This window comes from Sprattus sprattus, assembly GCF_963457725.1.
Source record: "Sprattus sprattus genome assembly, chromosome: 15".
Classification (NCBI taxonomy): domain Eukaryota; kingdom Metazoa; phylum Chordata; class Actinopteri; order Clupeiformes; family Clupeidae; genus Sprattus; species Sprattus sprattus.
Window position 1 is genome coordinate 23,188,909 of NC_137913.1, and position 21,298 is coordinate 23,210,206.

At 46.2% G+C, this 21,298-nt stretch overlaps 1 protein-coding gene across 1 annotated transcript; it reads left to right on the forward strand.

Moving 5' to 3' along the window:
* Positions 1 to 355: 355 nt before the first annotated feature.
* On the forward strand, positions 356 to 19,430 carry apba1a (amyloid beta (A4) precursor protein-binding, family A, member 1a; the record flags this gene model as incomplete). Its single annotated transcript, XM_080853065.1, has 12 exons — positions 356 to 2,212; positions 9,254 to 9,373; positions 9,574 to 9,613; positions 9,746 to 9,891; positions 12,819 to 12,851; positions 14,149 to 14,235; positions 15,041 to 15,226; positions 16,916 to 17,095; positions 17,258 to 17,470; positions 18,126 to 18,245; positions 18,557 to 18,697; positions 19,310 to 19,430. 12 exons carry the CDS (start codon positions 356 to 358, stop codon positions 19,379 to 19,381), a joined length of 3,195 nt encoding a protein of 1,064 aa, XP_080709191.1. The 3' UTR covers positions 19,382 to 19,430.
* Between the last annotated feature and the right edge of the window lie 1,868 nt (positions 19,431 to 21,298).

Here is a 21,298-nt window from a genome sequence, read left to right on the forward strand (position 1 = left end):
TAATAAGATTATGCTGCACATCCCTGCTAAATGCTAAACACTAATGCAATGCCAGCTGATATGACATGGGAAAAAAATCCTTGTGGAGCGTTTGCCTTCGCTTCCTGGTGCACTGTGATTAAAACCATCTGGACTGAGCTTAGATAGATGTATGCAGAGCTTTTAACACACATCAGCGTGGTTACATAGTGTACATGGTGCTAGTGCTGAGAACGATAGTACAGTGACTCATGTCTGTGTCTGTGTTTGTGTTTGTTTTTCCTTCTCTTTGCAGCAATCGCCTTAAGCCGTGTGGAAGCTAAGCTCCGAGAGGTGATGCGTGCCGCGTAGAGCTCCGACCCATTCCGAGGCAGCCATGAACCAGCAGGAGGCGCCGCTGGGCGTGGAGCCGTGCGAGGCGGCCGAGGCCGACCTGGTCCAGCAGACACACCAGCACGCCCCACACGCCCCACACGCCCACCGCAGGAGGCAGGACAACGGCGGTGCAACAGAGGGAGGACCCAGACCTGCCCGGACTCGCCATCACCACAGCACCAACAACAACGGCCACGGGGGAGACGGTGGCCAGCATCCCCCCGCGGCAGCATCAGCCAGATACCGCAGGTACGACCCCTCGGAGGCCAGCAGACCCAGGGGGCAGCGGAGAACAGCAGAGGAAGCAGATGGGGCTGAGCAGCAAGCGGTGACGCAGGCTCAACACGCCCAGCCTCAACACGCCCAGCCTCAGCAGCCCATCCCAAGGCCGGCGGTGAGCCGCTACCGGAGGCAGGGCGACAACGAAGCGAGGCTGCGGGCGCAGCAGCAGAGGCAGAGACAGCGTCAGCAGAGGGAGGCAGAGAAGGGTGAGCCCCAGCAGCAGCAGACGGAGGCAGAGAAGGCTGAGCCCCAGCAGCAGCAGACGGAGGCAGAGAGGGCGGAGAGAGCAGAGCCCCAGCGTCAGCAGAGGGAGGCAGAGAGGGCGGAGCCCCAGCAGCAGCGGCACACCCTTCCACCCCAGCCTCAGGCCCCAGCACCGCCCCCAGCACCGGTGGAGCAGGAGGAGGCGGAGGAGGATGATGGCGCACTCAACCGCTCAGCCAGCACAGAGAGCGGCTTCCACAACCACACGGACCGGGCCGAGGGCGACGCAGACATGGCCCTAGAGCCCGAGCCTGAGGACGAGAGCGCGTACAGCCTGACGCTTCGCCCTGAGGCCGATGAGTACACGGAGAGTGCCGAGTCCGAGCAGCATCCCGACAACCACCCCCAACCGCAGCAGCCACAGTATCCGCCGCAGCCTCCGCCTCTACCTCGAGAACCGCTGCCCATCACAGAGCGGCCCCGCACCCTCGACCCGGAAGCCCCCAACCCCGGTGGCTACTCCAACTACGTCTACACCCAGCCGGCTCATCACGTCTCTTCTGCCCGGGAGGGAGCAGGCTCCACCGGTGGCGATGGAGGGGGAGAGGTCCACGAGGCGCCCGAGGACGAGCCGTATGCTGAGCCCTACGCAGACTATAGCCCGCAGGAGCATGTGTATGAGGAAATTGCTGAGTCGGCACGTGGGGGGCCTGAGGGCCAAACGCCCCAGGAGCGCCGACAGGGTTTCCGGCTGTTTGAGCGCGACGACAGCAGCGGCTACCGGCAGCAGGAGGCGGTGGGCTCGCGTCTGCACCACTACGACGAGCGCTCAGACGGCGAGTCAGACAGCCCTGAGAAGGAGGCCGAGTTTGCGCCATACCCGCGCTCCGACAGCTGCGAGCACGATCAGGAGGAGGACATTGACCAGATTGTGGCCGAGGTCAAGGAGAGCCTGAGCTCTCAGAGCCTCCAGAGAGCAGCCATGGGCCTGGAGGAAGAGCAGGATGAGGAGGAGGAAGAAGGGGAATGGCCTGAATCGGAGCACAATATTCAGTCTGTGCCGGAGGATGACGCCCATCCCCTGGGGCTGGCGGATGAGGAGGGTGAGGAGATGACGGAGGAGGAAGAGGAGGAGGTGACTCTGCCCAATGTTAGCCCCAGCGAGAGGCCTGCCCAGCAGTGCATTAGCCGGGAGAAGAAGGATGCCATCTCACTGGCTATCAAGGATATCAAGGAGGCCATCGAGGAGGTGAAAACACGCACGGTGCGTTCCCCCTACACGCCTGATGAGCCCAAAGAACCCATCTGGGTGATGAGGCAGGACCTGAGCCCCACTGCTGAGAATGACCTACAGCCTACACTAGGGGGCGATGTAAGTAGAGCCTTTGCTGCCTCATACACAGCTGGATGACCTTGTTCTGTAGGTATTGTAGGTGCAGCTCCAAAATCACATGTTGTTCTTCTGAAGTTGTATCATCATTGTTATTATTACACTCCACTTTTCCTCCACCAGTTTTCTCAACGCTGAAAGAACAATCCATAATGTAGTACTGTCGTGCACGTCTTTTGATAGGCCCCCCTATTTTTTTTATTGCCTTTTGCTTTACTTACTTATTTTCCTAGTGAAATGAATGGGGGGATGTTATATGTCTCTAGTGGTACGACCTGGGTTTGCACACCCGAGCAAGGCGGATAGTTGGATTCAGTGGTCATAGAGCTCTGGTAAACGTTGGAAAATGGCTAGTAACATGAGCCACACTAAAGTCACAAGCAAATGTTGATGTTTCTTAAACTAAGTTAGCCAGTTAATCAAATTTTAGACTTGCATCACAACCAGTTATGAAATCTTATTTGTATTCGAGTATAGTTTTGGTTTGAAATAAAACAGCTCATATAAGCCACATTTCAACCAACTCGTACACTTGAAGTGGAGAACCCTCTAGCGGACTTGGGGTAAGCTATACTGCCAAAACACACAACTACGCACGCCTATTGGGACAAATTATGCTTTGTAGGGCAACGTGTGGCATTTTGTATTTGAAATAGCCTGTCTTGTGCGGGTTAGTTAGGAAACATTTTAATTTGAGTGATTAGATTCAGTTGACAAAACTTACATAAATATTGGATGAGCACTGTAGGCTAAAGTTATCTGACATTGACTCTGATAACCATGCAAATTTGTATGCATATCGGAGCATTTAATATCAGCTTTTTTGAGGTGCACTGTCTTGTAATAAAGGAGAGTGGTGTCTATGGTGTCCTTCTAGAACTACATAATGCTTTATGGCACCACCTTACATGGCAGCAACTAGACCCTCCTGCTAGCTATAAGAGGAAGCTTGCACAGTATTCTCTGTATGGACAGATAGCCATCAAGCCTTTATACAATGCAGGTATCATTTACCTAATAACAGCTGTGCTGTGAGACACAAAGGATGAAATGTATGATATTTAGTGGACGCCTTTGTCCAAAGTGACCTATAAAACAAATTTGAAAAAAGAGAAAAAAAAAGCATTATGTGCAATACAACAATATGCTTTTAACAGTATTGTATATCTGATCATATTAAAACAATAATTATAAGTATAATAATATAGAAATTGTAGGCCTTGTAACAAATCCAGATGAATGATGAATTTGAAAGAGATGACTCTTTTAAGGCTTTGTGATACTCTTTGAAAATACCATGGGTGTCCACCACTGAGGTACCACTAATGAAAAGAGTCTTGATTGCCATCTCTTGCTGTGGAGAGAAGGCAAAGACACCAGACATTCTTCAGAGGAATAAAGTGGTTGAGTTCATCCTAAATGCTGATGAGGTGCAATGCACACAGTAAATGGAATTTGAACATTGACTGATTCATGTTTTGATAGCAGAGGGGGTTGTCTGCCTATGTGTGCCAGAATGACAGTGGTTCATTGGTGTTCAAGAAATCGCTGTCCTGCGGCTTTTTACATGATATTTATTTCTCATCCAATATGGGGTAGGAGATTCGAAGTTTTCTGTTCTCGGGTGAAGTGTTAGCATCCATAGGTTATGCTATGCAACAGCCCACTGTTGCTGTGGTGCAATCGCATCCGCGTTCACAATTTCTCCTGTTATTCGTGAGTCAGGATGTTCTCTGTATATGTCATTAGCACTCTTTGACAGTGCTAATGACACTTAACCGAATTTCCTTTTAAATTAAGCAATTTGCAATTAATTGTTTGCACTCTCTACAGAATAATTCCACCAAAACTGTTCCACCTGCCCTGCAACTCTCTGTAATTAGCATTCTCTGGAGCTCTGTTGAGTGCCACGCAGTGGTATGAATAATAGATGGTGATCAATATGCACCTCATATCACAGTGTCCTCCATCGCCTCTGAAGTCACCACACGATAAACAGTTTTGCTTTAGGACAAAGCCACAAAAGCTCAGTTGCTAAGTAACAATTTTAGTTTTTCCGGTCCTAGGGTGTGCATGGAAAAAAAAAATATGGGTGAGGGGTAGGCCAACGGTGAGGGAGTGAGTGAAGCGTCTCGATTAAAGGCACATTCGCAGTGTTAGCAATATATACCAAAAGTGCAACAATGTTCCATCTAGACTTCCCGCCACCGAGTGCAGTCTGCCAATGCGCTGGACAAATTGGCTGCCTGTGGGAAATGAAGAGCGGCTCGGCGCACATAATGGAATGGCTCAGCTTATACATGGCCCAGGGGCCCCTCATCTGTATTCCACGAGTGCCGTGTGTGACCGGTATGTGCAAATGGAGCTGTCCTCCTGAACATCGACAGGCAGGCCACTGCTGATAAGTGCAAAAAGAGGGAGAGAGAGAGAGAGAGACAGAGAGTTTGGAGGGAAGAGTTGACCTTGTTATATTGAAGGACCAGCAAGTTATCTAAATCCTCATTTCTAGATTTTCTTCCCTCGGAGTTCCTTGTCTTATCCTTGAAGAAAGAAAAAAAACCTCTCTCCCCTGACATTCTCCTCTGTGTATTCTCTGCCCAAATGTCTTACCCAAGCATTTTTTCACTGGGAGCACCGTTTCTCCTTGAGCTTAAGTCAGAGAGAAAGGTCTCCCAAAGCAAAATGCATGCTGCTCCACAGATAGCATCACTGCCACACTGGTGTCTGTTCAGGCATTGCCTTGATAAAATCCACTCACGCTACGCAGTTTCCGAACCATCAATAGAATCAGGTTCTTTAAAAGCCTGTGGTGTCAGCTTTATCCAGCCGGTGTGTGAAGTCAAAACACACCACGTGTACTGTCAAATAAGCACACCTTTGCATGCATATGTACATGCACACACACACACACACACTCACACACACAGGCACACGTTTTACTGGAAACTCACCAGTGCAAGCCACCATTCTTGATTACACAGCTATTTCCCTCTCTGCTGTCTGTGTTTGTGGGTGGGGAAGGGCTTCATTAAGCCCTGATGTTTGTTTACCAGGGGCAGCACTGAGGGTATTATTCAGCGACGACTCTTGGGAAGCAGGGACTCCAGTCATCATGATGCAGTGTGAGTGGCAAACAGAAGACGGGAACAATTCCCCACTCTCTCTCCGACGCGCAGCGAACAACGGAGCGGAACAGCTGCGCACATGGCCAACGAGGCCTTAATTACATTCAGCGAGAGGCAGGCACCACAACCCACTGTGCTGATCAACCACTGTATGAATCATGCCCATCAGACTTGAGACAAAGGAGAGAGAGAGAGCGAGAGAGAGAGGGGAATAAAACAATGCTACTGCATAAGTGTCTCGCAGAATGACAATTCTGTTTGAATGACTGTCAGCAAACTCACAGTGTTGATGTGTACGAGAGATAATTAGAGTGTGAGCCGCAGTGCGGTGAAGTGCGTCTCTCTGCAGAGGCGTTTCGAAGAAAAGCAGGGAAATTGGGAGCCGATTTGCCCCTGTGCAGCCACCCAAGATTGACAATGGAGCAAAGCGTTCGATCTGATTATCTTTTCTCAGCAGGAGAGATTTATTTGTGCTTGTTTTGCCCAGATACTGAGATTAGCACTTTGAGGCTGTTCTTTCCTAGACTTAAACTCTATTTCATGAAACAGGCCCACAGGATCTGAGGACCACGTCTGACTGGAACCTGTGAGAAAATGTCTCATGGTGCATGTCTGCCACTCTCTGGTGAAAGGACGAGGGCGCTGTGATGGTGTTTATTGGTCGAAGAACTTTCAGCTCCCCCTGTCCATTCAGGTGGTTGTATAAAATGAGGAGAAGAGCAGCTCTAAAACTCAGGTTAAATCTCGTCCTCCTCTTCCAAAACAAACAACAAAAGTAAAAGAGGATAGAAACACTCAGGACCAGTTTTGTATGAGAGTTGGAGTTGCCGTTGCCATTTGCCATCCCCCAATACTATAAGTTCTCCTCACTAACTGAGCCCACTCATGCTTTATTTTTTTCTCCTCCCTACCCAGGGATGATTTATTTAGTGCAGGCGAGAGACGCAGAAAAAGGCGGCCTGTGAATAATTCAGCAGTGCTCAGATAGTGTAACATTAGAGGAGAGAGAAGCAGCCTCCCTCTCAGGCCACAGCAAAGTTTTAATATGTGTTAAAAAGGCACGTTTATCCAGCTCCATTTGGAAGTTCTTTCAGCACAGCTGGGTCTTTTTGATCCCGTACGTGTCGTACGAGCTTAGAGTCTGTCATCTGAGTTGAGCGAAAGCACATACAGGGAAGATGGAGCTCCTGTGTCGAAACCCAAATAGTGCCATGTGTGCCGTCGTTTTACAAAAAAAGCTGAGTAAATAGTTGTGGTGGAAATGTATGTCATCCAAGGAATGTCTTGGAAATGTTTGACAATGACTTCCATGGTTACTCCTGCTGCAACTTAGGCTATTAACCAGCATTACCCAGGCAACAGTGCCAGCAGCAGGTCAGAGTGAGGGCTAATGTAACAGGAGCGCAGTAAGCTTGAGTTCTAGTTGGCCTGTGTGAATCCCGATCTATCTGAGCGTCATAAGAGACGGATCGGCCATTCAGGTTGGGTGCCTCTGTCAAACCCAGAATCCAGCTGAGTATAGCACACTGCTCCAGCATAGCCCAAGCACACTGCTGTATGTCAGTGTCTCAGGCTGTCATTGAGTCTGTTCTGGAGTTTTGAGAGGGTGTCACTGTCGTGTAACTAAGGCTTTTCTCAACGCTATGGAGAACTTCTGGATGTACCAGGCTGAGCGTCGTCGGGCAGATGAGGTCCCTTTGATTGATGAGGTAGTGTGTGTTGCTGTGTGTTGCTCATACTATTTCTAATTTCTAATTAACACTCCTTCGATAATGTTTATAATGTGTGTTACCATGACTTACTTGAGAGGAAAAAAAAAACCTTTCAATTACACTCCTCTTACTTTGTTCTCATTATAACAACATCGTAATCAGTGATCCGTACGAGAGAGGTAAACACCACTGTTTACAAACAATTAGAATCTTCTAATGAACAGAAGGTGGCACAAGAATAGCACTAGACAGAAGCACATTCACAGCGCTGATGGTCATTGGTGGGCATCCATGGGACTCTAGCCCACTTGTGGTATTTTCCATGTAGTCATGACATCAGGAGGAGGACTGCAGGTAGCAGAATAGGAGTGTGTAGTCAGTGAGACTGTCTTGAGAAAACAGAATCTTATTCAGGCCTGTACTAACTGTTTTCTATATTCTGATATGACTTACTCATACTTCAGAATTAAAACAAATAAATGATAATTAAAAGACTAATTAGTTCATTTTAAAAACGAATTAGTAAAATGTTCTAAAAATGTTTTGGTATTTAGTAGATTGTGTAAATTGGAAACTAAATAAGCGTATAATAATTGTATCACCTATGGCTAACGTGCTACTGTTGTGGATTTCAGACTTGGCCTTCTCATCCTGCAGTACAATACCGTTTCATGCAGTACTTCTAAGGAATTGCTGATGTAATATTCTCACGGGTGCTAGACTCCATCAATAATTGAATGATTTCATGTGTTGTTTCCACTAATCTCTGCGACTGTTGTTGATGGGAACATGGTGTCCAATGTCAGTGAGGAACGTAGCTGCTTCCCTCCTTGGATTAAAACCATCGGAGCCTGTCCCCAGCAAACTGGCATAACTGCCAGTAATCTAATGTAAAACAAAATCCGTGCCACATCCTAGCACAAACGTGCATTTTATACAGATGGCATTTGAACGTCACCTAGTTGACAGTCTTAAAGATAGTTGCAAAGTCTTAAAGATTTCCTGTCATTCATTTTTGTTTTACCTTTGGCAGTGTTTGATTGGAACTGCTGTGAGATTGTATTTGTATCCCAGATGTGAGATGCCTCATGTCTGAATGCCCAGGCTTGTCTGCCCAAGGCCCCACAGGACTGTGCCAATTTAACATAGGGCTTAGAGTGAGCTCAACGCACTGTAGGTGTTAGTTTCCTGAAGCAATCTCGCTTTCTCTCTCTTTCTCTCTCTCTTTCTCACACACACACACACACACACACACACACACACACACACACACACACACACACACACACACACTCTAACTGAAGATGAGACTGGGCAACATATTCAGGAGCAAACCTGTTCAACGGCACTGTAAGTCAAGCCGTCTTAAAATGGCAGTGTAACTGTCAGTCTAATGCAGTGGACCATTAACTGAAGCACCTTCACGCTTTTCAACCTATATTGATGTGCAGTGTTACTCAAAGGCAACATCACAAAACTAAGCCGTCGGTAGATTTAGGTAATCTCATTTGGCTCATAGATGACAGCTGAAGTTTGTTGCGTTTTTTTTCTTTCAAATACTACCTCTGTTTCAGCTCTGGTTTGTGAACCCACGGTCTGGAAACGTTCCATTGGACTACAGCTGGATCCAAATTGTATTTAAAGTGACAAATGTAGAGATCAAGAAAGTGCAAGGCTAATAAGTAAACCAAATTAATTTGGTTTACTAATCAGGAGAAGAGCTGTAGAATCCTTTCACTCAAGAAAGACAGCTCATAGCTTAATATAACTTCTAAGAAAACTGCCTTGACAGCAGCCATCTTGTTGTAGATGAATTTTCAATGCAATCTCTTCCTCATCACCCTAGCAACTACCTATTGATCTCCGCAGTTTTCTGACCGGTATATAAAACTCTTCTCTGTTGACCATAACTATGACTATAATCCCAGAAAAGATATTGTCTTGCCGCAGTTGGCCACCCCTACAAGCAACACCGCCAATATTACATTCTATAAAGTATCCATGTATTAAAAAAAGTCAAAACTTTCTCCATGAGAGTATTGCAGATCATTCCCAGGCTTTAATAATATATGGGGGTGTTGCACAAGACTGTGTGGTCCAGAAGGTAAAAAGCTCTCAAACGAGTTATTGACCATTCCTCCACTATTAATGAGTATTAACCTCACCCTCCTATGTTTCTCCTCCAGTCTCCTGGTTCTGGCTCCAACTCACCCCCCCAAGGGGCTGAGTCCTCCAGCCGCCAAAATCCCATGCAAGAGGCCAGTGACAGCTTCGAGTCACCATCACCATCACCCGCCGGCAAAGAGGTGAGAGCCCCTCCAAACATGGAAGCCACCGGCTGCCTTCCCAGTGTCCTCCTTCAGTGTTGTGCAGTCAGAGTGGGTCCGGTAACCAAGAGCAAGAACTACAAAACAGGAACCAAAGCAAAAGTCAAGACAAAACTGGTTGTATTTTTTGTCAGATAATGCTCTCATTCTCTGTGTATACTTTCTCCCCAACAACTCAGTCCCGAAGAAGTCTGGCTTCGTTCCCCACCTATGTGGAAGGTGAGTCTGTTTGGCCATCTGGCATGGCATCAGCACTTATTGCTTTGGTGTACTGTTTATTCAGCCATTAGCGCTCCAGGCTACGCTAGCACCTCTGAAATGTCCTCCTGCGTGTGTGTGTGTGTGTGCCAGTGCCAGGCCCCTGTGACCCGGAGGACCTCATCGATGGCATCATCTTCGCAGCTAACTACCTGGGCTCCACGCAGCTACTCTCGGACAAGACCCCGTCAAAGAACGTGCGCATGATGCAGGCCCAAGAGGCCGTTGGCCGCATCAAGGCGAGTCACGGTGTGCGTGTCTGCGTGTGTGTGTGTGTGTGTGTGTGTGTGTGTGTGTGTGTGTGTGTACGTGTGTGTGTGTGTGTGTGTGTGTGTGTGTTTTTCTGCACACGTGTGCAGGCATGTGTGTGTACGCTCCTTTGCCAGTGCAGATCACTTTGATCAGCTGCCTCCTTAATCTTTTCTGACTATCTACCTCAGCATGTCTGAGGAAAGGCAAAAAAAAACAGACAAATAAAAATACAGTGTATGACTGCTGCTGACATTCTCAAACTCCGGCCAGCTGAGGTGGCTGGCTCATACATCATGGAGAATATTTCTGATGTTTATTCTCACACCCATAACATTCGATAGCATACTTGTAAATGAATGTCAGATCATCAAAAGACTTCAAATAATGGCAGTGCTACATGGAGTCTTGGGAGGTTTTACAGAGAGTGTAAATTAATAATGAGAGATAACAGAGATGGAGTGGGTAGCTGAACATAATTAGAACAGTGGGGAAAACAGATCAACAACAGCAAAGCTTTCTCGTCGTACAGAAATATTATTTATCAAGGGCTCTCCTGTGAGCGCCTCAGCTATGTATCGGCCTCTCTGTTTCCTTCCTTGCCTCCCCCTGGCTGAATTCGGCATATGCCAACCCGACGAAAGTGTGTTGTGACTCAGCCTTATAGATTAGATGCCAGTCATCCAACATTACTGTGATGGGGTTGTTGTTAGAATTTTGCTGAAGGACTACTGGGAGGTTTTTGTCCTGTCACCTCTTCATCATATTCCTGGGGCTTAAGCCCTACATTATTATCATGCTTCGGTATGACAAGTTAAACCTCCAGCCAATGACACACTCCACATTATGACTCAATTGGATTTTTTTTAAGGTAGTAGTTCGTCTGCCTTTGGCCCAAACATGCTAATGTTAAGAGGTTCTTCTCAGTTTGGATATATTAAGAGCTTGCTCAGCATGCATATGAGACCCTGCATCATTTAGAAGTTATCAGAATAAGACCAGTCATTTTAAGATGTTGCTTCCTCAGGGGTAGACATTAATCATGGTCTGGTGGCCCTTAGCCCCTATGTGGTACAGAGGGGCCATTGGACGCCAAAAGGCCTATTAAGCCTCATTAACAGTTTGATTAAAACATGCGTATTTATTTTTTTAACTGATTTTAAATTAATTTGCCCTTCTAATAATGCCTTATGGATTTTTGGGAAAGGAAGTCTCTTCATGACAGCATGTTCCCCCTTTTGTAAATGAAACTAGCCTGCAGATGCTAGTTAAAAAGCACACTGTGTTGGAATCACAGAGCGTCGGTGATGCAGCGGCAGCGGCTAGGTCTAGCGCTGTCTTTGGCGCACCCTACTGAAGCTGGGGATTATCTCATGGCTCAGAGCGCCTGGTCTAAGTCTTTAAATAATTTATCAGGCCGGATTGATTAAAAACATTGTTCAGACAGCATAGACGGTTTAAAGCAGCCAGGCGTCATTGATTGGGCTTCGTGGGTGGGGACGACTAACCATCGGCATTAATAAATGAGGCTCAAAACGAGTGGGAAAATTTGCCCCGAGGCGAGCTGGTGCGTTGCTGCTTTAGGACTATGTGATCCCGACCTCGCTCGTCTCGAGAAAGATTTATAACATCATACGTATTTTAAACAGGCCTAATTAGGCCAGATCGAACAGGTTGTTTGTGTTCGCTTGTGCAATGACCTTGGATGTTCAGCTTGAGGTGTCGGTTTTTCCCCTCCTGAATCATTTTGGAGGTTCGTACATCAACTGGTCCCCTGGCAGAAGTGGCTCCCTGTGCTCTCCTGTATCACTGACCCTCAGAACACTGCCCCCTAGTGGAGTTGAGTCTAATGGGTTTATATGAAACGGAGGTTAAGACTGTTCTATTTTGTGTAAAGTGTGTCTGTGTAGTGAGAATACAGATTAGCACACTCACATTTATGTGGGGAGGAGGGGGTCTTGATGCGCAATGTCAGTAATGAGGTGCATCATTGACTGGAAGTGATGTCTCATAACCATTACATTTTTAAAAGAGAACCACTTTCATATGTTCAGAGTGTAAAATATCCCTTTTACATGCCTTATCTCTACCAAAAACACACATTACATGAGAATGCCCCTGTTTTTGGTACAGTTCAAGTGGGCCCTCTGCTGGGAGTGAGAGGGAACTTCAGATTTGGCTCAGTGTTCTATACACTCTGTGTACAACAAAAATATGTACAATGTCTGGTTTTGAGTCAGCTTATGGATGCTAATGGACCCTCTTTGAGATGTGCCCTCCTGCATCAGGAAGTTACAGGTCTAAAATCCTAGTAAATATTGCTCAGCCATTGGAGGAATGTAGCATAAATCTGGCAAGAGGATAAATACTGAGCAGGAGGAGTAGCCCTCAGTGTAATAGTGAACCAAATACAATACACATAGAAACATAGATTTACTCATGTAGTAGACACCTTTAACCCAGGTGGCTTACTGCACAGATATAGCATGTGTGCTTCCTGGGAGTCAAGCTAGTGGTTTCATTAGCAACTCTACCAGATCAGTTATAGGGAACTGAACACTAGGTAGACAGGTAGATGTAGTTTGATTGAAGGATTTAAAGAGATGAATACAAGTCCAAAGTGTCTTGACCATTCTGAACAGATGTTAGTCTGTCAAGTAAAAAAAAATACATAAAGTAAAATCACTGCCGATGTGCCAGTTTTCCGCTTTGGCCTATTGCAAGCAGACTGCGTTGTGTTGCTCCACCCTCCCTTGTCCAGCCTCCTGTGCCCCACCCCACACCCCCCCTACCCCACCCCACCCCAGCCCTGCCCTGCCCATCCAAGCAGCCTTCCCCCAAGCCACCCCACCCCTCTCCCCTGGGTCTGGTTCCTGCGACTCTAACCATTCTCCTGTCTCTGTTTCATGCAAAGCAGACGGCCCAGAAATTAGCCAAAAGCAGGAAGAAGGTGCAGTAATTCTTCATCCGTTTTAGATGTTTGTGCATCTCTTTACTTTTTTGTGTCGTTAGTTATGCATTTCTTTTTTTTGCCTTGCCAGACACTTCTCTGTGTAGTGTTTCTTCCTTTCTTTCTTTTTTTGTCTTATGTCTTAATTTCACTCTTCAGCCTCCAGTTCGCTCCGTTTCTGAATCCAGCAACAAGTCCCGACACCTGATATTCAGTCACATTATTTGTGTGTCAGATGTGTGTCTGTTACGTGTTCCTCCACCATTCTCTCATCGTCCCCTACATACCAGACATCACTCTAAAGTATCTGACATGGACAGGAGCTTGTAGCGCCCCCGTAACCTTAAACACAAACACACAAAAAAAGGAGGGAGAACCATATATTTGCTGGATGCAGAAAATGCAGGCGTTCTTTTCTTTCTTAGAGTGACATGTGCTGTGGTGTTGTGGTGTGGTGTGTTTGTTAGCACTCTGTACACAGACCTTTGTTTTTCTCGCTTCTTCGTTCAGCACGGCTTTCTGTGATTTGCTGTCGTGACTGTCGTTTTCTTTTGCGGTTATAAGATGGCGGCACATGCCAAATCTCTCTGACGGGCTCACTGGGCACCTTCCTTCCTTTCTCACCTCCGACCTCTGTCTTCGGTGGGGTCTCTTTCAGTGAAGACTGGTACTAACCCACACATTAACCCCACAAGCCTGCACTGCACGGAGGAAACTTCCAGAAGCACCTTGAGTTTCTCTGGCCAGCAGAGGTTCATTGAGGAGAGAGGGAGATGCTGCTCAGAGGAAGGACACCTTTGTCTCCTCAAGTGAGGGTGGCAAGATAAAAATAGTGACGGCTGAGAATTTAATTAAAGATGGAGAAGTCTGTCTCTCTTTATCATTTCACTGCACCACTGGATGCGCTGTCACTCTTTTATCACCTTGCACTCTCCCTCTCTCTTCCAATCATACACACTGTTTTTCTCTCTGTTAGTGAATGTGCTGTATTTTCTCTTAATACCTGTTTCTCTCTCTCTCGCTCTCTCTGTCTCTTAATGGATCTGCTCCTAGTGGACACATTTTTTCTCTTCTTGTTCTGTCTGGATGTATTATATCTCAGCCTCACTCTGTGTGTCCTCTCTGTGGCTCTATCTGTCTCTAGATCTATCTCTCGGTGTCCCCTCTTAGTGGATGTTTACAGTAGGCTCAGATGAAACTAATCCTGCACTGTCGTGTGGTGCAGGCTGTGATTGATGGTTTTCTCTCACCCCACCCCCCTCTCCCTGTCTCTCTCTCTCTCTCTCTCACTCTCTAGGCTCCTGAGGGGGAGGCTCAGCCCATGACTGAAGTGGACCTCTTCATTTCAACCCAGAGGATCAAAGTGCTTAACGCCGACTCACAGGTCCTCTCCTGCTCTATGTCTGTCTGTCTGTCTGTCTGTCGACATGTCCATTTGAAAACCGTCTAGCCATATGTCTGTTTGTCTGGCTGTCTACCTAACTGATTGAATGTTTGTGTGTGACTCAAATACAAACTAATTTAAATACACAAAGCGCTTCGTCGGTCCAACCACATCCTAGTATAGTATTGCCAAAGTATTCTCTCTCTCTCTCTCTCTCTTTCTGTAACTCTTCACTCATCCCTTCAACTAATGGTTTGCAAACAATGGGGGGACAGTAATTAAAATCATCAGCTTTGCTGGCATATCGCTTATCCGTGTATCCTTTCAACGCCAAGACATTCATGTGCCTTCCCAGACTCTGTTCACTGACAGCGCTCTCATAAAGGCAGGGCTGATTTATCCCAATTCATTTGAACCAGAAAACCCCTTCTTTCAAGGAATGCTTGTCAGTTGGAATAGAAGGGAGAAGAGATCCATGTAAAGTGGAGCTGAATGTGTCATTTCCCTCATCAGTGCCACACTGATTCTGTAGTACAGTAGCATGCTAACAAGCCTGGAACAGAAGGCCTTTAAGAGGGACTTAAACATGAAACCATGACATTGTAATTTTACAATTAATTGTAACAATTATATGTAAATCTAAACATAATAAACATTCATATTTACATGAATATTCATAATTACACCCATGCATATTAATCATTCATGGTATGGAAATGAGTATTTAACGTATTTTATTCATAAATTATCAAAATACAATATGAAAAGGTTTTGATCCTGTGCTCTCACCTAATGTGTCCTGTAGGAGACCATGATGGACCACCCTCTGCGGACAATCTCTTACATAGCGGATATTGGGAACATCGTGGTGCTGATGGCCCGGCGCAGGATGCCTCGGTCCGACTCCCAGGAGAACTTGGAGGCCTCCGACCCTGCCCAAGACGAGAAACGCCAGTACAAGATGATCTGCCACGTGTTTGAGTCTGAAGATGTAAGGCAGTCTGTGTCTGTGTCTGTGTGCGTGTGTGTGTGTGGTGTTTGTGTGTGTGTGTGTGTGTGTGTGTGTGTGTGTGTGTGTGTGTGTGTGTGAGTCTGTGTGTGTGTGTCTGGTTTTATTCTCCATGCCTCTATTTCTCTGCTTGTTCCATTTTTGTAGTCTTTTTTATTGATTTAAAAGAAGAAAATAACATCCAGAGAGATAACAAATTGTCAGAGCTTAAACAGCAACCGTAACAACAAACAACATAGCTTTGGTGAAGTCAGAGCTTGTCAAAGTACTAAACTAATCAGACGCTAATAACATTAAGCTCTAAATATTACATTATGTAGAGCGCTGCTAAGGCACTGAGAACCTTGTTACATACAAAATGAAGCAGAATAGTAAATTACGCTTTTAATCAATATTTAAATTCTGTCATTCTGTGTGTTTATTTTTTAATGATTCAGTCTACATCAGATCTGCATTATGTTGGTTCCTTTTTAATATACATAGAAAGAGAGTGGATGGATGAACAAGGCAGACCAAAGCCTTATCTCCAGATGAAGGTACATCAGTATAATGATAGAGAGGCTGTCTGAGAAACATCCTTTCCGTATGGAAATAAACATGCAAATGAGTTGATTTGCCATTCAGTGCACAGCTAAAGGAAGAGGCAGAGGGAGAGGGAGAGAAGGAACTATAAAACTTGGGACACAAAAGGATATGCATCTCATTTTGTCTCCTCTCGGTCCAGTAGGATGTGAAAGTGAGTCGCCGTTAAGCCCCTCCATCCTTTTCCTCAGGACCTCTGCCCAGTCGCCCTCCCTCATCTGCACGCCCCCACCCCCGCCCCCGTCCCTCCCACGCCCCTCCCCGCCCCATGATGCATTGCAGCTGCCAGGATCCCTGCACTGCCACGACCTCCGCTAGCGTTTATCCAGCTGGTGCGCTCTTGCGGATTCTCCGTGGGCGTGATCGATAGAGGCAGCCTCAACCTTTTTCTTTCTGATTGCTTTGAGATCGTCTGCCTGGGTTCTCTTTTCTATGTATATAATAGAACGCTGTATTCCCTCTCTTCATGTGGATGGCTCCACTGCTTTCTGTCTTCTTTTATGTGTTTTGCAGAGATGAACTGTGCAGGTTCAGAAGGTGCAAGGAGGAGTTTTTTCAGCTTTTCTTTTTGAAAAGTGATATGCTGTAGTACGAGGAGTCACACAGCCCTCGCATGTCTTTAAAATATACTAAGTTCATCTTAATTTCCCCTGAAACCATTCAACACTCCTTTATGTGTGTTACAGACCCCATCATTTAGACAGAGGTTCCCTTAAATTGCCCATAATGTGATGGTATATGGTAGGAAACTCTTTAATTAGTATCCCAGACTCCATTAACACATGTTTACATCATCCTCATTGAAAAACCCCCTAGAAGAGTATAGCTTTCTATTACAAACTGTACTTTTCTGCTGCGTGAGAAAGCCTGATAGTCTGACCGTGTGATGGGAAAACTTTGATTAAATAAAGGCTTTGCTAGTCAAATCTCAAACCAGATCGTAAACAATCGCAGTCTTCTGTACACACTTAATTGCACTGCTGTGTCAGCAGGGCAGATTGCGAAAAAGGATGAACATCATGCGCACCACTGTGTGAGTTAGTGGCGCCGTAGTGTTAAATGTCTCCCTCTCCTCTCATCTGCCCTCAGGCCCAGCTCATAGCGCAGTCCATCGGACAAGCCTTCAGTGTAGCATACCAGGAATTCCTGCGAGCCAACGGCATCAACCCGGAGGACCTGAGCCAGAAGGAGTACAGCGACCTCCTCAACACCCAGGACATGTACAACGACGACCTCATTCACTTCTCCAAGTCTGAGAACTGCAAAGATGTGAGTGAGAGATCAGGTCAAGGAGGACACCTTTAAGCCCACTTGAATGGAGCTTACTGAATGCAAATGAAGAATTATTCACTGGTAAACAAACAGGGCCAAATGTCACAAGCTTTTTGTCTCAGGAGACATTTTAGTTTTTTGGTCTGTGCCTCCCTGCAGGTTTACGTAGAGAAGCAGAAAGGTGAGATCCTGGGGTTGGTAATCGTGGAGTCTGGCTGGGGCTCCATCCTCCCCACTGTCATCATCGCGAACATGATGCACGCTGGCCCAGCGGAAAAGTCCGGAAAGCTCAACATCGGCGACCAGATCATGTGCATCAATGGCACAAGTCTGGTGGGCCTCCCGCTGTCTACCTGCCAGACCATCATCAAGGTACCACCCTCAGAGAAGGTTCCCCCTTACCACCCTCAGAGAAGGTTCCCCCTTACCACCCTCAGAGAAGGTTCCCCCTTACCACCCTCAGAGAAGGTTCCCCCTTACCACCCTCAGAGAAGGTTCCCCCTTACCACCCTCAGAGAAGGTTCCCCTCTTACCTCCCTCAGAGAAGGTTCCCCCTTACCACCCTCAGAGAAGGTTCCCCTCTTACCTCCCTCAGAGAAGGTTCCCCTCTTACCTCCCTCAGAGAAGGTTCCCCTCTTACCTCCCTCGGAGAAGGTTCCCCTCTTACCTCCCTCGGAGAAGGTTCTCTTACCACGCTCAGATAGCTGAGCTAAAAGCTCAGAGTAATCTGAATGTCATATAATGCTACTTCTACAATAAGACAGTAGCTATTAGACTACATTTTCATTCTGTACATTTTTTAAAAAGGGGGGCATGCAGACTGGGCACCATTGAAGGTTTCCCTTACGTTTTTGTAAAATCATGGCCTGGGGTTACACTGTTAAGCTGTTTTGGTGATGACTTGTTATTGTATTTTTTTAATTTGTAAGTTGTGATGTTATTGATGTGTGTGTGTGTGTGTGTGTGTGTGTGTGTGTGTGTGTGTGTGTGTGTGTGTGTGTCTGTTACTGTACCTCTACCTCTGCAGGGGCTGAAGAACCAGTCGCGGATAAAGCTGAACATCGTCCGATGCCCCCCAGTCACCACTGTCCTAATCAGAAGACCAGACCTAAGATACCAGCTGGGTTTCAGTGTCCAGAATGGCATTGTGAGTGTCCTCTCTCCCCTGCATCCTGCTCATTGATATTCATTTGAAGCTTACCATCAGTGCATTCGATCAGGCGAGACGTCTTTTAGAGTTCGAATGCTCCTGATTAAGTGTAGCGCTGCATCAGTGGAATGCAAGCCAGGGGGGTTCCACTTAGCATTGTGCAGTACTGTTCTTTTTTTATCTGTGTATTGTCTCAATGCTGAAGGGAGTACTGTGCTGGGCTGAGGCTGTTATTCTCTCTCTCTCTCTCTCTCTCTCTCTCTATCTATCTCTCTCCCTCTCTCTCTCTCTATCCCTCTCTCGCTCAGATATGTAGCCTTATGAGAGGAGGGATAGCCGAGAGGGGTGGGGTGCGCGTGGGCCATCGCATTATCGAGATCAACGGCCAGAGCGTGGTGGCCACCCCACACGAGAAGATTGTACACATTCTATCCAATGCAGTGGGAGAGGTATGGAAAACGTCTTTACTGCACAGCCCTTCCACATGCCATGTATGGATCCCCACTGTCACATATACACATGTACACTGACAAGAGGCTGACAGGCAAGGACACAGCAGGCTGCCTAGTAGTCTGTACGCATGCTGTTCTGGGGGAACAGGTCAATACAAGAAATGCTGCAGTGGTATAATGTCAGTAAGGTTGAACCGGACAGAATTGAATTGAAGACATGACTACACACCCTCACACACACACACACACACACACACACACACACTTAGACACACACACACATTCAGACACACTCTCTTTCTCACACATGCACACACACGTGCACACGCACGCATATGTACACACGCACAAACACACACGTACACACGTACACACGTACACACACACACACACGCACACACGCACACACCCACACACGCACACACGCCCACATACACACAAGCACACACACACACACACACACTTAGACACACACACAATGTGTGCACGAACACACACAATTGAAAATACTTGCAGGGGCAAATACCTTTGGGGCAATACCAGGGGGCAGATTGCTTTGAAAAGACATGCTTTAACTCCTGCTGTGCTTCTCTGTGTCTTTGTGCATAGATCCACATGAAGACCATGCCTGCTGCCATGTACCGCCTACTGACTGCCCAGGAGCAACCAGTTTACATCTAAAGAGAAACGCTTATTCCCCGCTCCCTCCCCAACCCTCCCTCCCCTTCCCATCATCTTCTCTATCCTAACCTTTAACCTCTGACACTTGACGTAACCTCAGTCAGCATTTTGACTCCCAAACCCCCACCCCCTATGTACGTGTGGTGTGGTGACTGACTGACGTGTCTCCAGCCTCCCACTGGCCTCGGCTGAGCTGGTTTACTCTCCCTACTGCAACCCCCCACTCCAGCCCTAGACCCCCACCTCCCCCCCTCCTGCCTCCTACCTCGGCAACCCCTTCTTCACTCCCTCCGAGGCTTCTGTGTCTGCTGTGAAGTGCAATATCCTGTATGTGTGCGCACCCTTATGACTGATGAACAGGGATGGGGGATTGGGTGGGGTGGGGTGGGGGGTATTTTGGGGTTGTTTGAGAGCAATGGCGATTGATTGATTGATAGAGAGATAAATAATTGAGTAGAAGAGAAGTCATGGTGTTTCCAACTGCATGTGATCTGCAAGATGGGGGGGGCGGATAAACTTTAGAAAAGTTTTTTTTTTGGACTAGCCTTGGTTGGGAGGTTGAACTTTCCTTTGAACAGGCTGCCGATGACATTTGTGTGAAGGTTACGAAGGTTACGAGGTTACGCGTCAATATAGATTTTTCTGTTGGTACATATTTTTGCTCTTTTTCTTACCCTTGCAACTTCATCAAACATTCCAGATTTATTTTCTTTCCATTCTCATTGTAAAAGGGCAGCTTTGATCCCGACATAACTGCTCTCAGAATCTGGACCAAACATTGGAAGCGTTCCGTGGAATTCCAGTAAAAAGCATGCTCTCAGAAAAAGGTAGCTGTAAAAGGAAAAGCTGGTTTGTGATTCACAGACAGAAGAGTCTCTGAAGGATTTCATGCCTTAACACAACTGTATATTAACATGAGCGTCATTATCAGGCTAAAGCAGTGCCCATTCTGTCTGAGAATAGGATTTGATTTGCAGTAGAAATAACGCATCTGACTGTAGAAATAACGCATCTGACTGTAGAGAGAACACATCTGACTGTAGAAATAACGCATCTGACTGTAGAGAGAACGCATCTGACTGTAGAGAGAACACATCTGACTGTAGAAATAACGCATCTGACTGTAGAGAGAACGCATCTGACTGTAGAGAGAACTCATCTGACTGTAGAAAGAACACATCTGACTGTAGAAAGGACACATCTGACTGTAGACCAGTAGGTGAAGGACATTAACTGAAGTGTTTGTTGATTCTGGAAATAATTACAGAGCTGTTCCACACATGTTAAGACTTAGGATTTCAAACCTACTAATTTAGAATGAGAAAAAGGGCAAATGAGACAGACTGTTGTTTTGTAGTGTACTAAGGTCAAGACATTTCAAATGAACTCCTGGAGAAAACCAGTTTTATGTATTACTGTTTGTTTTTTTTGTGCAATATGGTGATTTACTTCAGAAGCAGTGTTAATGTTTTGAGATTAATTGATTTTATTTTATTTTAATTTTTTTTGCTCAGCACTTGGTTGTTAATTCTTTGTTATTGGAACTTAATTTAACCTATACTTTATATGCCGGATGTACTGCAATTTTAGTTGGGCTATATGTTGTGTTGCAGACTTTATACTTGAACATCACCTGGTGGAAGACATCATGGTGAAAATGCGGGATGCTTGTTTTAGTTGTCCTTTGATTTTTTATTTAATTATAGTTAGAATTTTGTTACATTTTGGTGTATTTTGACCTTCATAACATTGACATCTGTCTTAAAGTGGTGGTCCGAGAGAGTCAAAAGGAATGTAGAGATTTTTGAGGGTGGGGGTCTTTTTGGGTTAAATCATCTCCCAGAGATGGGTATTCTTTCAAGTGTAGGATATATGTTTTGTGGTTTGACTGCAGTGTTTAGCTATATTACGACATCC